At 51.0% G+C, this 19,893-nt stretch overlaps 1 protein-coding gene across 5 annotated transcripts in view; it reads left to right on the forward strand.

The window, feature by feature from the left end:
* The window catches only part of ZNF236 (zinc finger protein 236), a 93,908-nt gene extending 81,812 nt beyond the window's left edge, over window positions 1–12,096 (forward strand). For 4 of the 5 annotated variants that reach the window (XM_081252751.1, XM_081252753.1, XM_081252752.1 and 1 more), the window contains 6 exons: window positions 659–846; window positions 4,506–4,634; window positions 5,453–5,650; window positions 7,866–7,995; window positions 9,695–9,871; window positions 10,699–12,096. In XM_081252751.1, coding sequence (XP_081108877.1) covers window positions 659–846; window positions 4,506–4,634; window positions 5,453–5,650; window positions 7,866–7,995; window positions 9,695–9,871; window positions 10,699–10,823 — 947 coding nt within the window. In that variant the 3' untranslated portion in view covers window positions 10,824–12,096. Of the gene's footprint in view, window positions 1–658; window positions 847–4,505; window positions 4,635–5,452; window positions 5,651–7,865; window positions 7,996–9,694; window positions 9,872–10,698 lie in introns of those variants that run through there. The other variant, XM_081252755.1, reaches the window with a different exon arrangement.
* Window positions 12,097–19,893: the final 7,797 nt, after the last annotated feature.

Genomic DNA, 19,893 nt, shown 5'->3' on the forward strand with positions numbered 1-19,893 from the left:
TTCATTTGCCAGTAGGTGCATGAGTTTCAGTTTTGTGGAAGAGAAGGCCTTCCTTTCCTTGCCCGATTTGTCCCAGATGTCTTCCTTTCTGTTATATCATTAGCTACAAGGGGAAAATATGATAGTGTTTTGTTTTGTTCTCCAAAGAAAATGAAGGTGTCCTGCAGGGTAAATTAGTATTTAAAGGATTGCAAGAGGTTGATTTTGACTGCCTGTGTTTCAGAATAGGTGAACGTAAGCAGAGTTGTCAGATGTTACACTGTGGAGCTGGTCGTCGCTCAGTGGGTCCCGTTTCATTCCTCTCTCCAGGCTGGTCTCTGGTCCTGGATGAGTTCAGTGTCCTGGAAATTCTTGTCTGAGTCTCCTTCTGCACTGGCAGCGGTGACTGGGCCTTAGGGTCACTTTTTCACTCTCTTTTACGGCTTTTTTCTCTGTTTACACTTCAGAAGCAGAGTACATTTACGTGTAAGGACATGTAGATATTTACAAAAGCCTTGCCATAACGTTGGAATCAAAGATACTGTGATTTCCTTGATGCACTTTCACAAGCTTAGGCAATGTAAATGCTGATTATGACAGATTCGTTCCTTTATGAAAACTGTCTTCCCCTGCAAATAACATTGGACTTACCTACTTTCCCATTTTGCCTTTTCTGTAGAACTTAATGCCACAGCTGGAAGCCTGCCTTTGACAACACCCATGTCCCCATCTGCCACATCTGCCCAGAACCTGGTCATGTCCTCATCGGGAGTCGGGGGAGAGGCCAGCGTCACACTGACGCTGGCTGACACTCAGGGTTTGCTCTCGGGGGGGCTGGACACGGTCACGCTCAACATCGCTTCTCAGGTGGGTTCCTGTGTTCCCCCCTCCCCATGGGGTCGTCCCGGGGAACTTATCACTTTCCTGAGTGTGTGTTCTGAATACGCTCTTTCAAAGCTGAAGTGTTTTTTTCTGATTAAATTGAAAAAGTAATTTGTTAAATGCGAAGTGGGGAGTACAAGAAAATCCAGACAATACAGAAAAGCATTTAAAAAAATCCACTACCCAAACGGAACTGCACTTAATGTTTGAGTGTGTATACCCTTCTAAACCTTTCTATGCATACGTACAGATGCGTATTTTCTAACTTTTACAGAAATGAGCCTGTGTATATATCGTGTAGTGTAAACTTTCCCCCCTCTCATTAATTATATTGTGAGTATCTCCCCATCAGTGATTTTAGCCATGCAGACGTCTGTAATGACCGCACCACCGTTGGTCTTATAGATGAGTTTACCGAGGGGCACTGCGTTGCATCCAGGGTCTTGTTAGTAGTAGGCGGAAGGTCTTATGCTCTTTATCACTTACGTTCTTAGACGAATCCCTGCAGTAGACGTGCTGGATAGAAGGGGTTACATTTTAGATAACGCATGGAGCTTAAGATGCCGAAAAACCTTTCACACCTTAATTAGAAAACTCATGAGAAGGGATGATTAATTACAGTAATGAATCCCTGTAGTAAAGCGCTGTAGGAGTTTCAACAGTGGAACTGTCTGCTGGTCCCTGTCTGTGCGTGTGCCTGTCTGTGCATGTGTCCGGCTGTGCATTTGCCTGGCTGTGCATGTGCCTGGCTGTGCGTGTGCCAGGCTGTGCGTGTGCCTGGCTGTGAAGAGACAGGCTGGGCAGCGGAGTAGACAGTCACCTGCTCTCCTGGCTGGAGCCTCGTCCCCGCTCTGGGCTCTCATTGTGCAGGGAAATGCTGACGGCTGTAGCATCCAGAGCAGGCTCTCTTCTGATCCTGCCACAGGTGCGTGCTGGCTGTTTTGACTGCGGGAAGATGGGCTAGCTCTTGCAGGTCCTCGCTCTTTCCCTTTGTAGAATGGTCACGTGTCCTCTGCTCGCTCTGGGCTCACGCCCTGTGAGGTCCCCTGCCAGCACGCCCAGCCCTTTCCCCAGGGAACACGTGGGACACTGCACGTGAGGGGCTTCTGTCCCGGCCGACCAGAACGCTCCCTCCCAGGTGATTTTGACTCTGCAGCCTGGGCCCCCTGAGCAGTTGAGGGGGAGCGCTGCTCCCCTCAGCCAGTGCTCAGCAGTCTACAGAATTCATGTGCACTTGGGGAATGAGAATTATTACAATTTCCACCTCAGTGTAAATGAAATATAGCAGAGAAACAGACTGCAAGTAATAATACAAACCAAAAATAAGTGACTGCTAGATGATGCCATTTTAGCGGATTCAGGTCATCATTTCTGGAAGTATAGCTAATTGTTGAGCATTTATTTTATTAGGCACTTGATTTTTGAATCAGGGCGTTTGCATTAAGAATACTTAACATTAGCCTTTGAAACACCAACCGTAAGCTAGTAAATCACGTCGTATTCAGGATTGTTTTTTAATTAAGCTTTTTTATTTTGAGATAATTGTGGATTCGCAGGCAATTGTAAGAAATAACAGATCCCGTGGACCCCCTACCCAGTTTCCCCAGTGGTAGCATCTTGTAGAACCAGGGCACTGCACCTTCCAGGTGTTGTCATTGGCACAGTCAGGACGCAGAACACGCCCATCCCCACAGGGATCCCTCGGGTTGCCCTTTTAGCCACACCTGCCTCCCCTCCCCCTGACAACTGCTGATCTCTTCTACGGTGTTCTCATTTCAAAACAGAAAGGAATTGTAACCCCCCGTGATAAACCTGTGTGAGCCCAGAGTCTCAAATGTCTTAGCTTTAGTTGGGAATATGTGAAGTTACTGAGCCAGCACTTCTTCAGGTGGCTCAGGATTTCTGGCCAGCAATTGTATTTGTTCTTGATTAACAAAGTAAGGAAATGTGAATTTATTAATTTTGATGGACAAATTTGATTAAGTTTTCAAATTTGGGTACCAACACTGGGTACCAGCTGTCTAATCAGGGTGGGGGCCAAAGCCAGCCACAGACACGTGAAAGTGCAGCAGTAACTGCTATTTGAAGGTAGCAGTATCCAACTGACTTCCCTCTGTAAGGGGGGTCGTGGACGTGATGCTTTAGTAGGGTACATGGGAACTTTTCAATCCATCCCACGTTGGTGTAAGAAAATTGGACTGATGGATGGAGCTACCTAAAATATTATTTCACTTTTTAAAACATTGCCTACGGAAAGTAAAGAATCTTAATTTAAACGCTCTTTTTTCTAGACTCTAGATGACTTTGTGAATTTATTTTCTGCCCCATATGCCCCCTGTTCTACCCCGCTGCCTTTGTTTCCCCATCTGCCCTGGGTGGTGTCTTTCCAGTAAGCAGTGCACCTGAAGTCCTCGGAGGGAGGAAGCGTTCACGGTGCCGTCTTGCCCTGCGTTTCCTCTCCCCGCCTGCTCCCCGGCTCTTTGTCTTCCCTGTTGGAGCTCAGCTTGTGTCAGTCCCGTGAGGACATTAAGCAGCAGCCTTCACCTTCAGCTTACAGGCTTCCAACGACATGGGCCCTGGTCTTTATGGTCGTGTGACCCCTTACCCCTTTAGCATTGTGCATTGATGGGGATGCTTCAAACTCATGGTTTTGAGTGAGTGTTTTGATGATGTGTGAAATACGCTTAGAATCAGCTTTAATTGTAGCAGTTCAAGTTGTATCCTTAGTATGGAGCCAGCATTTGCAATGCAGTGTTGGCTCCTTTAGGTTGAACTTCGTCTCTGCACTCACCCCCTGCATCACCCTCACCACCTCCATTCTCTCTCTGTGTCTCAGATTCACAGTCAGTTGATAAAGGTGTGCTGGCGTGGTAATAAGACTCAAAGTAGTTTTGTATGGTTTAGCAAAACCGTATGTCTAATTTTAAACAGATGGTCTTTATATATATATATTTTTTTTTACAAGGTTACTGAGATATAATTTACGTATCGTAAAGTTCACCCATGTATTTAAAGTGTGCGATTTAATGGTCTTTAGTATATTTGCAGAGCTTTACCACCATCACCATATCTAATTTTTGAACAGTTCATCACCTGAGAAGAACCCTTGTTCCATTAGCAGTTAGCAGTCACTCCCCAGGTCCCTCCCTCGACCCCAGATCCACCCCACCCCTGCAGGTCTCCCCCAGCCCCTGGCAACCACTGATCCACTCTCTGTCTGTAGATTTGCCTATTCTGGGCACTTCCCATAAATGGAATCATAAGACTCTGGTCCTTGTGACTGGCCTCCTTCACTGGCTTGCACACATTGCAGCCGTGTCATCATCATTCTGTTTTATTGATGAATGCTGTTCCATTGTATAGCTGTACCACATTTTGTCTGTGGGTTCATCAGTTCATGGATATCGGGGTTCTCTGCCCGTTTGGGCTGTTGTGAATAGTGCTGCTGTGCACATTCCTGTACAAGGTTTCAAGTGGATGTAGGTTTTCGTTTCTCTGAGTGGAATTGCCGAGTCATATGGTGGTTCTGTGGTTAGAGGACCTGCCAGCTTGTTTTCCGAAGTTACTGCACCATAAGAGATCTTTTGAAGTATGACTGGATTTGATCATGTTACAACTTCTAAAGCAGTAATCACCTCTGCCAGGGTCAGCAGTTCCCAGCCTTGCTCACGGACCCCGCTCTCTCCGGCCCTGGGGGTGCAGGCTCGCCCCAGGTCATCCTGGTGAGCCCCACTCCACAGCCATCGGCAGCCTGTGAAGAAATCGCCTATCAGGTACAGCACATGTTTTATCCACAATCTCTCATAGTTTTCAAAAAACGTAGCTTCAGAATGGATGGGATGGGGAGGGTCCTGGAGAGTCCTGCATGGCCGGGCTCGGGGCCAGCCTGAGGGGGTGTGTCTCCCGAGAGACGAGCAGGTGCTGAGCAGGGAGGACCCGGGGGTGGGGGGTTAACACTGGGTCTCGTTTGTTCCATGATTTTCCAATAATGCGGAAATCTAGTTTTAAATTTATCATTATCTCCTTTATTTGCCCCCTGATCAGATTGCACGTGGCCGTTTACTTGCCTTTGTTCTGTTTGTAGGATTTCCTGTCATACCTTTGCTGATCCTTTCAAGTGTTGCTATACTTTTTCATAGCATACACATTCACGTGTGTGTACATGACCTATTTGTCCTCTGACTAGTCCTTTTTCTTAAACGCAGTTTGGCAGCGGGGATGAGGGTGGACAAACACTTAGTGTAAATGATAGAGTTCCACGTATAAAAGCCTAAAAACTCCTGGAGCTTTGCAGAGAAGTAAAGACAAGGAGTGAGGACCTCGCCCGCAGCGGCCACAACAGTGACCTGGGAGCCGGGTCTGCGGCCGGGGTCCCAGCCAGCGCCTCACTCCGCTCCCCAGAGCCTGCCCGGTCAGCGTGCTTGAGGCGCGCCTGGGCCACTCGTTGCAGCTGCTCCCACGGGAGGCCGGGAGGCCGAGAAGCCGGCCACCTCCCACAGATGACAGCCGAGCTCGGGGGCTGGGTTTTGGGCGGGGGTGCCTGTTCCCCTCGCGCTGGTCCTGTCAAGCCGGGATTTCTGACCCGCTCCAGGTGACGGACGTGTCTCCTAACCTGGCCCAGGGTGGGCAGCCCGAGAAGGAGGGCCGGCTGCACCAGTGCCTCGAGTGTGGCCGCACCTTCGCCTCGGCCGCCCTGCTGCTGCACCACAGCAAGGAGATGCATGGCCGGGAGCGCATCCACGTCTGCCCCGTGTGCAGGAAGGCCTTCAAGCGCGCCACGCACCTCAAGGTACGCCCCCCCACCAGCGTCGCTGCTCTTCGCTTAAGGTCAGAGGCGCTGCACGGGCCTAGGACTCAGTGGGGTCAGGACTCTTCATAGGGAGCGACACGGTTCCCATCTCTTTTCGAGGAAAGGCCCGTGGAGGTGAACATATTTACAGATCACCTTGAGATGCCGTTTCTCCCATCGCGGGGACACGTATGAGAGCTCTGTCGGCACCTACGAGCAGGGCTCTGGGGAAGCAGGAACTTCCGTGATGGCTGGCAGGCTGCAGAATTGGTCTGGCGTCCTGCAGGGGAATTAGGCGATACCTAACCATGCGAGAGCGGCTCCCACCGTGAGAGTTGGCACAAAGGCATATATGCCCACCCGAGCTCAGGGTTAGGTCAGCGTTGTTCGTAGCTGCCAGTCATTGGAGACAACCTGAGGGTCCCAGTCTGGGACGTCCACACAGTAGAGGAAAGAGTGAGGAAGGGTACTGTGATGTGACTTCCAGGACCACTGGTCGGGGGGAGTGCCCGGCCTGTGACTTCCAGGACCACTGGTCGGGGGGAGTGCCCGGCCTGTGACTTCTGGGCCAGAGCCCCTCCTCTGCTGCTGCTCAGTTACCAAAAGCGTGAGGATCCTGTGGCGCCTGACTGCACAGTGAATCCCACACCTCCTTTTTCAGGGCCTTCAGAGGAGGCAGGCAGTCAGTAAACCGAGTTTCTGTTCTCCAGGCCTCCATCTGCCTGGCACCTCTCACCTCTTTTTCTACTGTTTTCTGAGATGAGAAGCCCCAGTATTAATGTGTTCTGAAAAGAGGACTCCATGTTCGTTTTTAAAAGCAAAACCCTGACTGTCAAACGAACTCTTCTTGAAGAGGCCGCAGCCCGAGGCCGCGGAGGCCGGGGAGGTTGGTGAGGGGAGGCCGGGGAGGTTGGCGAGGGGAGGTCGGCGAGCGCTCCTTATGCCTGAGGGGCCCCGCCCCGCCCCCAGCCCCGCCCGACCTCCGTGTGCCTCTGCCTCTGCCACTTAGAGCCTCTGTGCTCCTGGTCGGGTCACGTAGCATCTGCAGCTTCAGTTTCCTGCTTTATGAAATAAGGGTGTTAATGCTTCCATTTTAGGGTTATTTTGGGGAATATAAAGTACTTACGCCCTGCACTTAGCTCTTAGTAGACAGTACAGAAATTATAACTATGCTAAGGTTACAGCCTGATAGAGAATAAATCCTTTTGAAGAGGGAAGAGAATAAAACTAGTTAAAGAAAATTTAAGATGTTTAAAATCGTATGTTACTATATATAAGGCATAACTCTTCCATAAACATCTAAAGTGGTGTGTTGTACAGGTTGAAATACTAAATCTGGCCTTTTAATACCTGTAAGTTACTTTCTCTTGATGACCTTCAGAAATCTGGAATTTCTAAAAAATTACATTGTGCCAGAAAATAAGGAAGTACCCATCCCACCCACATGCAGTATATGACGGGACCGTATCAGGGGGACACGGGGGCAACTGAAAGAGTTCCTAGGGGCCAAAAAGCTGGAACAGCCGGGCAAGAACACAAAGGAGAATTGGGTTATAGCCCGCAGTGCAAAACCTCCATGGCCGTTACTGGTGGAAACAGGCTAGTCTCCCATGCACAAGAATCCCGAGTAGCCCCTGTGGACGCTGCCCCTGAGAGGGCGTGGCCCCGCTCCTTAGGGGCGAGCGGCAGCAAGGGCACGTGATGGGAGGGGGTAAAAACGGCCACCCTTCCCTGGAGAAACCTGACAGACGTTACCTGCGTGATCAGAGTCGGTGCCAGCAGTGATGATATTGTGCGATGGAAATGGCACGGTACTCCCCACGGCCCACAGCCCACAGCCTTGGTCTGGTGATGAGGAAAACATCAGACACCTCTCAGTTGAGGGACATCCTGCAGACTATCCAACCGGTCCTCTAACAACTGTCGCGGTGGCCGACAGGGAGGGAGGCCGAGACACCGCCCTGCCCAGATGCAGCCCAGGGGCTCGGGGGGAGCCTGGGTCTCCCTGGCCAGCCGCACGCCCGGCCTCCCATCCCCCGGGTACCACCTCCGACTCTGCTCCGGGAACGCCCACGAGGGTCCTGGTCGGAGGCGAGCCTGTGGTCCTCCTCCCGCTGACGGGCCTTTCTGCCCTGGGTTTTCCTCTCCCGTTTCAAGTCTGTAAAGTTCTGTTATGATCTTCAGTATTCTTCACGTGTGTGTTTGTCTTTACCAGGAGCACATGCAGACACATCAAGCCGGTCCTTCCTTGAGCTCTCAGAAGCCAAGGGTGTTCAAATGTGACACTTGTGAGAAGGCCTTTGCCAAACCAAGCCAGCTGGAGCGCCACAGCCGCATCCACACAGGTGACCACGTGGCGGGACCCCCGCAGCTGTGCTTGGTTCTCCCTCGGCCCCTCCGTCTCCTCGGGACCACGGGCTCGGCCTCCCACCCTCTCGGATCTTCCCTGCGCCCCTCCAGGCCTCTGTTCACCTGGCAGCCGGGCCGGAGCCCTCAGAGGCTCCCCCTGAGCACCCCTGGCAGAGCCCGCCAGACCTCCCTGAGCCCCCGAGGCCCCCGGCCACGGGCAGGTCTCCCCCCGTCCAGCTCTCTGTCTGGCGCCCACCCTTTCCCGGTGGTCTCTGGCAGGTCATCGCCTTCCCAGCCCTCCTGTCCCTCTGCCGGCCGTCTCTGACTCACCTTCACACGGACACCTCCTCCCGAGAGGCCCTGCCCCGCTGGTGCCCCGGCTGGCGTGAGGGCCTCTTGTGTGGTCAGCAGGTGCCCGGCAGCCCTCCCCGGCCCACGGGCCGTGTGTCCTCAGGGATGCCCCTTGCCTGTCAGCGCAGACCCGGCGCCCACCGGGTGTCCAGCAAGTAGCTCTTGAGTGAAAAACAACCGTGCTCTTACTTCATAATGCGTCCATTCAAAAGCAGAATTAAGAGAAATGACTGTTTGCCATTTTTAATAGCATAGATGCATGTGAAGGGTTTGGCATGTGTGTAAAGTGGGCACCTTGTGGCTGTCACTGGGGCCACGTCCCTGCTCATGTGGGTGCCCCGTCCTCCAGCTCCTGATGTCTTCAGCTTCCCCTTCTGTCTCCAGAGAATCCCAGCTTCTAAGGGCGGTGTGATCAGAGTGGGCCCACAGGGTAATCTCCCTTTTGGTCACTCCCAGTCATATGACTGGCGACTCGTTCATCTGTGGCCGTTCTTTTTTCTCAGGCATGACGTCATCATAGTCCCAGCCCCAGGGTTCAGGGCAGGAGACCTTGGGGGGCCATTTTTAGGACTCTGCCTGCCCTAGGCGAGCTGCTGGAAGACCTCCTTTGTCGTCGGCTGTAGAGGGACACCTGGGGGGGCTTAGGACCCCGGGGCAGCCCTGGGGGTGTTGGCACGTGACCCCGAGAGGCAGCCAGGCAGAGCACGTGGGAAAGAACCTTCAAGGCCAAAGGGAAGGGCTGTGCCAGGCCCTGGGGCAGGAAGGGACCCGGTCCCTGGGACTTGGAAGTGGGTGCGTGACAGCGAGGGATGGCAGGACTGCCAGGGCTGCAGGGGGTGGAAGCAGAGAGAGATGCTGCGTGGGGAGGGCCGGGCTCCGCGGTGTGGCTGTAGGGAGGGCGTTCACCTGGGCAGGCTCCCTGCAGAAGTCACGCTGGGCAGCTTTTCCCTCCATTTGTCAGTTTCCATGTCAGCTTGAAAGCAATTAAGTACCATTTGAAACATATTGTATAAATCATACTTTTAGTCAATTGGATTTGATATTCCCATGTCCTTAATGTCTTTTTGCTTTTCTGCTCAAAATGGATTAGAACCATTTTGTTTGAACCATATGTGCTCTGCCTTTATTTCTGGGTGCTTCCAGGACTTCCCGTAGCTTTTGATCGCGGTGTCTTTCGTGGCTCCCCGTGGAGTGGCCTTGCTGGAGCCCTGTGGGTTAGCATCCCGAGCGAGGAACGTCCTCACCTGCTGTTAAACCCGCGTCCCTTCTTCGGAGTTACTGTGTGCTGTGTGTGCGCGTCGAGCGCCATCTGTCAGGGACGCTGACTGTGCTGTCTGTCCCCAGGGGAGCGGCCGTTCCACTGCACCCTCTGCGAGAAGGCCTTCAACCAGAAGAGCGCGCTGCAGGTGCACATGAAGAAGCACACGGGGGAGCGGCCCTACCGGTGTAACTACTGCGTCATGGGCTTCACGCAGAAGAGCAACATGAAGCTGCACATGAAGCGGGCCCACAGCTACGCGGGTGAGGCATCCTGGCTGCACGGTGCGCGGGGCTCTGTGTGCTGAGCGGTCCGCACCTGGCCGGCCACGAGGGGTTGGCCCCGCGTCCCTGCCTCAGGCTCAGGGTCCGGGTCGGGCGAGTCTGTGCCCTGTGGCTCCGCAGACGGGCCTCCGTGTCGCCGAGCTGACTCCCCGGCACTGGTGCCGGCAGGGCGGGGGCATCCCTCTGTCTGCCTTGTTTCCCGCGTTGTCCAGGAATGCCCGCACCCTTTACGGAGACAGGCAGGGGCGGGAGGCTTGGGATGGGGGCCGGAACGCAGCCCGCGGAGTGTCTCCGACAAGTCAGGGAGGGTTACAGCCTGCGTCTCGGGCTCGCTCTGCTGGTCTGGGTGCTGTGACCACGAGGGGAGTTGGACGGCCTGAGCGTGGCAGGAGTAGTGCCCAGGGCTTTGCTGGAGCCACAGGGGTAGGACCCTTCGTGTTGTGAAGTTTTTGAGGAAGAGGAAGTTCTAACATCTACACGCTAGTGCTTCGTGCTTTACTTTCTGTTAGAAAAATCGTGCCTGTCGTTAACACTAGTATTAATTAGTAATCGCTCATCAAGGATGTCATGTGAACGTAGCCTTTATGAGCATGGGGAACAAGCGCTGTGTGCGCTCTTGTTCAAGTAACGGTAATTGTCATCACCGAGGGAATGATGAAACCTGCAGCTCAGATGACTCTTTTTTCACCGGGAAGGAAAACAAATCAACTTAGGAATTTCTTGTCTCCGTTTAAGTTGTCCTTATTTAAATGTGAATAATTTTGTGCTAGTGAATGTCTGGGACTCTTTCTTTATCACCACGGCAGGAACCTTGCAGGAACCCGCCGGCCCCCAGGAGCACGGAGGGGAGGTGCTGAGCCGCGCACTCCACCTGGACGAGGTGGAGCCGGAACCCGCGAGCGAGTGGCAGACCCTGGCCAACGTTTTCTGACGCAGCCCGGCCCCAAGAACGTTTCCAGAGTGAAGTGTGGAGAAAAACAAAGCACTTGGGATTTCTGTTTTGAAGCCTCAAGTGTTAAAAATGTTACCACAATAGCTATAAAATTTTTAGCTATAAAATTATCTAAAGAATCATTGACTTTCAGAGACTTCAGGAAGAAAGCTGGGAAAGATGGAAGCACGTTGCTGTCGTTCATCTGCAAATCACTGAACTCAGGTACTACATCAGCAGTCTCACCTACTCCGTGGCCAGTGTGTCTAGTTAAAAAAGAAATTAACTGGATCTTACTCTCATTGTAGTGTGGTTTCTTTGTATTAGCAAAGACAGAAGTTAACGTGGAAAAACCCAGATAGGTTTTCCTTCATGCTTTCTGTTATAAGAAGCATAGCTTGTGAAACAAACATAAGATAGGTGCATGAAGTTCGGAAAAAATGTTAAAACACGCAGGAAAGTTTTTTCCATCTTTTTCTCTGTGAATTTTGAGATTAGTAGAAATTGACTCTAATTTTTAGTCTACCATAAGTTAATATAACTAATACCTTGAGAGATGGCTGGACCACTTCTCTCTCCATTACAAATATCTAATCATTAGTGACAAGAATGCAGTGTCTGGGGCGTACACCCGGGGAGTACAGTAAGCCTGACTCACAGGTGAGGATCCAGCTGTCCGCGCGGGATGACGCCACTCGCGCTGCCTGAGCTGATACTCGGGTACACGGGTCGGGCTACCACAGAAAGCACAAGCCATGCACTGCAGGTCAGAAATCACAGAATGGTCTCCTGGGAACAAAGGGACTGCAGCCCTGTCCGCCTCAGTAATTAAGAAGCATATTTGTACTTTGAGGGTAAGAACCTGTACGAGCCCCGTGGTTTCCTCTTCGTGCATAAGCAGGTGTATTTTTTATTTCAGGGAATTCTTTAGTATCATCAATGGTGCCACGTTGAACATGTCCCAAACCAAATCCTGCCCCCCGCTGCCCGCGCTGGGGCAGAGTGTGTGTCGTTCCCACAGCATTCCAAAGATGGAAACTTCTTTACTTCATGTGAATCTCTCCTTTGAAATTATTTATATGTTCTATATATAAATACATATGTACATATACAGATATATGGGCCTCTGTGTGGCCGAACAGTATATTTTGTAAATAAGCACTAGTTCCAGTTACAGAGAGAGCGACAGAGTTTTTACCTCCCAACGAGCACTTCAGATCAGTATTGTATTCATTTTATTAATAAATGGATATCCTTGTCATTGTGACGTAAAGCTGGGGTTGGTTTTTTGTTTTTGTTTTTCCTGAAAAATAGTCGCCTTTATTTTCTCTCTCATTGCCTCGCTGGTTTCAGAAGAGAGTAGTTTTATTATATAAATGTTGTATGGACTTTGTATATTAAGAGAGGAGCTCATTTCAGATTCCTGAAGAAAGAGACATTTCACTGTTATTTTTTTGAAGGGGCATCTTTTGATTTTTTGTTGTTGTTCACACTTCTGGCATATGTATATAAGTAGCATTGATAGTGATATAAAACCTTTTGTTATGTGAAAATATTTAAGTCAGAAAACTGTTAAATAATATTACTTTTTTTTTCAAACTGCTTTATGTATTGTATATTTTTTTAAAGGAGGAAAAAAAAAAGCCTTATTTGACTTATTCTTGTGATGCTGGACTTGTATATCCTGAGGTTTTTCTTGGATGTCAGTGTGTATACCTGGCTGCAGTCTGTTATTCAGAATAACTGTAATTGCGCCAGAGTTTAAAGGTTCTGCTTTTAATGCACTTTTCTTTTATAATTTTGTATTAAAGTATTTTAGAAATGTTGAATAATTTTGGTGAACAAATATCTCCAAAGTTGAAATGATTGAAATCTGAAAAATTTTGTTCTTGCTAGGTTATTTATTTTGGTTTCAGCATTAAATGTCATCTCAGGTCAGTCTCTAAAAGGGGTTTGTTTAATTTCTAATTGTATAGAAAGCATAGTTCAGTGAATTGTATTGGTGCACTGCCCAAGTAAGGCCTTACCAGGTGAATCTAAAGCCTACTTTTATTTTGGTTAACGAAAAAAAAAAAATCTATCAATAATCTGTTTTGTGAGTTTTCTCAGTTTATTATCAGGCAAACACAAGACATTAATGTATTCTTTTGATTTACTTCCTAATTATAAAAGCTGCTTCTTTGCAAGACATTCCTTGAAAAATAAGGTTTTGTAAAGACATAATATCACTTGAACTTTTGGTGGAGTGGAGTACAGGTTGATCTTTATACTTTACTGGTAAAAAGTCTTCTGACAAGAGATTTCTAGTCTCCTGCATAACCAGGGTTTTGAGGATAGATAATTGTATTTTAAAAAATATCTCATCATAGCGTATCTGCTTTGGAAATAACAATAAATAAAAAATGAAGTTAGGAAATGTGATTAATTTTTTTTCTTTTAAAATATTTAAAATAGTTTGGCACGTGAATTCCTTTCAAGCTCAAGTAGGTCCGTTTTTACAGAAAAGAATTTTAATCATATTTTCCTGTACCTCTGCACTTGAACGCTACCCTTGCAAGGTTTATTTGCAGATCTTCAGACTAAACATCAGGACATGGTGTGATGACAGGCAGGCCGTCTGTGTTAGGTAGCAGTGTCTGTTGTTTTGGCCATATTCAGCGGTATCCTGGTCACTTAAGTGCCTTTAGAAAGGGCATGACTGTCTTTAACTGTCTTCTGTGGTCAAGTAACGGTGAAGCTCTTAAGTAAGCGGAAGGAGTGCGTTCCCTTCCCACCCATGATACCGAACGGGAAACTGGGATGTGGCTCACAGGCCGCTGGGGGGCAGGAGGGAGCTGCACAAGTGGCCGCGTCTGCGTGAAATGGTGGTAGATGTAAATGGAAACACCTGTGCAGAAACGTGCACTCCCACGCCCTGCCCCAGACTCTCCTTTGTCCCTCTTAAAGGCAGGTGTGTGGGTGGAGGGTCCTGCAAGAATGGGGCTCCGCCTGCAGCCTGTCGGCTCAGCAGGAAGTCCCTCAAACGTCTGACAGCACGAGGAGGATCGGTCCTAAAGTGAGTAGTTCCCTTCCTTGCATCGTTTCCGTCTCATCCAGTGTCAGCATTGAACTAGCGAGTGTTTCTCCAGGACGGTGTTTTGTAATTCCTGCCCATTGCCGTTTGTGAGCTTGAGTTTTACAAGAACGCCAGTATTTATGCGCAAGAGGTGCGTGCATTAGTACAGGGGCGGAACTCTGAAAAGGAGGTGGGTTTCTGTTCTTCCCACGGAGTTTCCTCTTTGCAGAAGAATGTTGCTAACTCATGAAGGTACACATTTTTAACATTAAAAGATTGTCACTCAGATTTATGTAAATCTGAAACAGCTAAGGTGATTTTTATTTTCTCCTGGGCTTTGCTCAGAGAGAACGGTAAGAAGTTGGCTGTTCTTATTGCTTGTTTGTAGGAAGAACATTGCTCTATTAGTGTTTAAAATACGGCAGGTGGGGAAGGGGGCTGTTGTTTCAGAAATGATCAGATTGTGGTTCCCTCTACTGTGGATTGCAACTATTTAAAATGGCCCAGCCGAGTTTTTCCAGAATACGTGGCTTTTTGGTGGTGTAAGATTGCTGCTGATATTTAAACACAGTCAAGGGCGTGAGTTTACGGTGCGTCTTGGGCACAGCTGGGCAGTCAGGCCTTGGGGCCTCAGGTCAGGTTAACCAGGGCGCTGACGGGCCGCCTGTCTTTAGGCAGCTCGGTTCACTTCTCTGGTCTGTAAACTTAGTTGATTAGATGTCTTCCTTCCCAGCTTGAGGACCTATTCTTAACCAGTGAGCTGTGGTGTATCGGGAGGTAGTTCTCCAGGGGTCTGTCTCATTTCTGCAAGTCTTAGGGGTAAAGCACTGGCCACCTCTGCCCCACGATCTCTTCAAGGCAGTTTGAAGAGAATATGACCTCGGGAGAGAGGACATCTTCCCCCAGAGCCAAGTGATGCTTTTCTTACTGACCCGTGTAATCAAGGTGTGTCTCACTGAAGCGAAGGTCAGGCCGGCTTGCTGTGTGTTTATTGGAGACGCGGGTTCCCAAAGCTCTGCTTCCTCTCCCAGGACACGACACCCTGCGTGCAGGCATCACCTGGCCCGCTCTGGGCTGCGTGTGGAGGTCGGGGCCAGGGGTATCAACACAGACGCCGGGTCTCTGGTGCCTCCTCCTGCTGTGAGTTGCCAGCCCCTGCTCTCCGGCCCGGGAGCCTCGGTCTCCTGCCAGCACCCGGGAAGCTGGCGGGTCTTCTAAGCCGGCAGGTGGGGAGAATTTCCCGCGTTTCGCAGCTGTTGGCAATATGTTCCTGGCTCAGCGTACTCTATGAATGGAAAATTTGTTTTACAAACGTCAGTGATGAATTTATTCTGCACCATCCAGAGTGTTATTTCTGTCACGGAGATGTTCCCGTCATGCGGTTCCTTTAAAGTGTAAAGTCCCTCTGCTCTCTAAGGAAGACGTGGACAGCGGGGCAACACGCAGCCCCACCCTCTCCTTTCTGCCATTAAACAGGTGTTTCCCTGATCTTAAATTCTCGATCGACCAGAAGAGATGGTTCTGTGCTGCTAGTTTAGTATCAGAACAGGGTGATTGTAGGTTACCCTGTTAACCGGCTTCAGGGGAAGAAATTCTTACGGCTTAACACCAAGTAGCTCATCTTGACGTTATCTCAGCCAGAGGTGGACAGCAGCTGGCCACCTGCCCCCTCATCAGCAGGCATTGTTTTCTAGGTTCTCTCTGAATTATCTTTCTCAAGTTTAATAATCCGAAATCTTTCTCCTTCTTGTGTAAACTCTTCGAAGCAGTTTCAGATTTACAGAAAGGTTGTGAGAGTGGCACAAAGGAATCTTCATGCTCTTCACCAGAGACCCCTTTCCGGTGTTGCCGAGCGTGTGCAGGATAAGCTCTTTGTGCGGCAGACCTGGTGCAGGCTCATGCCGGCACCTCCACCCTCTGCACCCGGGACGCCCCTCCCCATGTCCCCGTGGCTCCATTACCCTGACGACTGAGAGCGAGTTCAGCAGCCGCCCCCGCCCTGCCGTGCCTTCCGGCTGGGCCGGGTCCTGCACCACAGAGGTGATGCTCTTCTCGGCGCGTCTTACCAGGGTGACACGCAGTGTCCACGTGTCCCACGACTGATGCTGTTGGTGTCAACCCTGTAACCATTTCCCCTCTGTAACTGGTGTTTGTGAGAGGCTCTGTGACCACGCGGCCAAGTGCCTCATCCCGCTGACAGCCTCTGTGTGGTACCCCGGCGGCTCCCTGCTTGCAGTTCTCTTAATTCCCTCTGCCGTCAGTAGCTGGTATTCCACTTTGAGGACGGGCTTCCTGTTCTCCCTTGGTGGTTTAGTCTTGTGTTTATGGTGGTTTGGGCTTGTGGCTTCCTGTTTTATTTAATGGCTGCAATCCATCAGGATCCTTCCTTATTTTAACGCTCAAATAGTCCTGGATTTGGCCAGGAGGGGCTCCTTCAGGTAGCTTTGAGTCCTTTTGACACGGCCACGTTACTCTCTGAGCGCTTTCTTACTTTCTGGCCCAATAAATTGTTCCCTTTCCCTGTCCCAGCGCTGGAACCAGCCGTTTCTTCCCGAAGCCCTGGCTCCCTTTAGTGGAGAGTGGAATTTAGAAGCCAGGAGCTGAGTGGTAGGGGAGTGAGTGAGTGAGTGAGTGTGTGAGTGTGTGTGTGTGTGTGTGTGTGTGTGTACGCATGCGCGCGTGCTCATCATCCATCTGAGACTTTTCACCCGTCTACACGTGAAACCATGGGCTCATAGATGCTCCAACACTGCAGGCTTCATCCCCTCCCCCTCCAACAGTGAGAGCCCCCGCCTCCGGACGCACAACCAACTCCTGCTGCTTGGCTGGCTCCTGGCTGCCTGCAGGCCCTGCCCCTCCTCGTTTCCTCCCTCCTCAGCGGGGGAAGCGAGCATCCACACGCACTCACAAGCACTCTGGGGTCCCCGCCTCGGTCGCTGCGGCAGCCTGTGTTGCTCGTTTTGCTCTGAGGTTCAGCTGCCAAGGTGCAAAGACAGGCGTCCCCGAGGAGGGCAGGACGTTGCCCACCTGTGCAGCAGCCCCGTTATCATAAGTGATTTTGCCACAATTCATGTTAAGGGAGGTGAACCGGTCACTGACCTCTGGGTCCAGTGGGTGTCTTCCACGGGCAACGTCCCCACCTCCCCGGCGGGGCCTCGTCAGAGGCCAGGTTCCGCCCCCCGAGGTGGGCGGGGCCTCCCAGGGCCACCGTGCTGCTGGTGCAGGTGCCATGGGCACAGCCGCCAATCCAGCGCGTCCTGGGCCATCAGGACCCCCCCTCGGGGGCTGTTGTGCACCCTGTCGGTCACTCTGTCCGCGCTCTCCTCCAAATCTCTCCTTAATTTAACACCAGCATCTGGACCTAGGCTGCGAGCGGCAGGGGCCCCAGCTGGTCTGGGTGCGGTCGAAGGACTGGTGGTCTTAGGCGTGCTCTCGGGTCTGGACCGAGCAACGAGTTTCTGGAGTTGGTGAGGTTCGGGTGCTGGGCGAACCCGTGTTCCTTCCCGGTGCGGGGCAAGTCGAGCTGAGAGAGGCTGTGAGAGGAGGGGCTGTCACCCTCCCCCTGGGGACGAAGTTGGGATTGTCTGGGAGGCAAGGGAGAGCCCGGCGGAAATCAGCGTGTCTCTCGGAAGTTAGGTCGTTGGTTCTGCGTCCAGGGCAGATGCCGTCACAGGACGGTGCTCCAGGGCCGTGCACTGGAGGGAACAGCCCGCGGCGGCTGCCCATCCCTCGGCCTTGCCGGGCCGTGACTGCGCACCTCCTCCGCACGCTGCTTTGCCTAGGATTCCCTGACTCTTCACTATTTACGAGAGAAGAATCGCCATAGAAAATGCACTGAGCGGCTTCACTTCATGTTGCCTTTCTGGGGAAAGAAGGAAGCGTACTCACTGCGGAGTCCTGGGGTTTAATGAAAACTCCTGCCAGATGGGGGTCTAGGACTTACTTGTCGCTGCACGAGAAACACACACCTGCTGTGGATTGACTGGTGCCCCTCCCCACACAGATCCATCTGTTGGAGCCTTCACTCCCAATGTGACAGGACTTCTAGGAGCTAATCAGGGTTTAAGGGCGGTCATAAGGGTGAGGACTAGTGCCCTCATAAGGAGAGACACCAGCAGTGTGTCACATGCCCAGAGGAGGGGCCGCGGGCCACCAGCAGGCAGGCGGCGTCTGGAGGGCGGCCCAAGGAGAGCGGCCTCCCCAGAATCCCCGCCAGCACCTTGGCCATGGGCTTCCAGCCTCCAGAACCCCGAGCAAAGAAAATATCTCTTGTTTCAGCCCCCAAGTCCGTGGTATAGTGTTACGACAGCCCTAATAGACTTAATTAAAGGCTTGGCTCTCTCGTTTTCAGTTGCTACAAGAAGGCTTTTCTTTCCCTATTTCAGTGTTTTCCTCAGGCCCCAGTTCTCTCTCCTCCCCAGATCCCAATTCCAATTTACAGCCCGCACCCGATTTATGAAGCCAGCCCCATGGATTGAGCCGATATCCTCTCCGCTAACCTCTGACCTGCTCCCGACCTCAACCCTCCCTCCAGAGGTTGTTCCCGCCGGACTGGGCACCCTGGACCAGCTCCTCGGACCATCCTCCGCCCGGATGGACAGGAGGCCACATACGGTTCTCGGTCTGGCCCGAGTGGCGTGGAGGCGGCTGTACAGATTGATACGATATCTTGGAAAGCGTGATCATTGTGGTTTCCTGTCCTGGTGGGAAGAGACTTTCTTGGTTCAGTAGACCCTCCCGATACCTCTAGACCCTGGGAGCGATGGTCCTCGGGGTGAGCACAGTGAGATGAGGAAGAGTGTCCCGGCTGGGGTTTCAGCACCCCCTTCTCTTGGAGCTCCGCCTGGTAAACTAATTTCCTTCAACTTGAGGGGGTGATGCAGACCGCTTTGGATAAATGCTCAGTGAGAACACCCCTTCTGGGTTCATTTCCTATTTTGCGTCGTTTTATTTTAGTATCACATTATCATGGTAAACGCTGTGTTACTCTAGGACACCCCTTGGTTTACCATTTAATGCATTTTCTATATATGTAACATTAAAATAGACTTGCCAACTGGAAGAGCAGAATTGAAAAGATGTGATGTCTTTGCATGCTTTTCCAAATTCCTCGGTCTGAAGGGGTTTGGGGGTTGGCATGGCTTGGAGTCTATCTACCCTGTGGATGGGGCGTCAGGCTACCAGGCGGGGCCTGCTTTTATTGTCGGATTGGAAGTGCACAGCACGCTTGAGCCTGGTGGGTGCTCGCTGAGGATGGCCGGTGTCACCCCGCATTCGACGGGGAGGGCGCTTCCCTTGCTGGGATTTGTGTTTCTCAGGGCTGCTCCTGAGACAGAAGGGAACCAGTGGTTTGTTAAAAGCAAAACAAAAGATTTCCATTTACCTTTTTGAAAGATAATTCTCGTAACCAAAAGCAACTATACATAAAATTTCCAGTATCACTTATCTTTGTCATCATCTCTGCGTGGCAAAAAGTCATTTTTCAAAGATTCTTCAGTTCAAGTTAATGGGGACTGGTATGCTGGTAAGATAGTGAAATGTAAATATACTCTAAAGGATTGTTTAGAGATAAATTAAAAATTATTTTCCTTGTGAGTCAGAGACTCAGTGCCCTAACAGCGGCCTCTGCTGCACTTTCTCTTACTGATACACAAACCATCTGATGATGGCTCACCTCCTCAAACAGGTGCCGAGAGGCAGCTCTGTCCTGTGACAGTAAGACGCCTACTCACATCAGCTCTGAGTTTTGCTCTACGTGGGCTCGCATTCCACAGACCAGAATAAAAGCCAAAGAAGACGGCCATGCAAATATCATTAAAAGTGTATTATTTTATTTCAATATTCAAGAACAGTGCATACTTTCCACGAGACCCAGGGTCACAGCTCTTGCTGTTGGGTGTAGCCACGAATGGAGGTCACTCAGTCAACAGTAGCTCAAAGATGCAGTGTGTGTGTGTGTGTGTGTGTGTGTGTGTGTGTGTGTGTGTGTGTGTGTGTGTGTGTGTGTGTGTGTGT

The sequence above is a fragment of the Mesoplodon bidens genome (genome assembly GCF_964165515.1).
Source record: "Mesoplodon bidens genome assembly, chromosome: 13".
Taxonomy (NCBI): Eukaryota; Metazoa; Chordata; class Mammalia; order Artiodactyla; family Ziphiidae; genus Mesoplodon; species Mesoplodon bidens.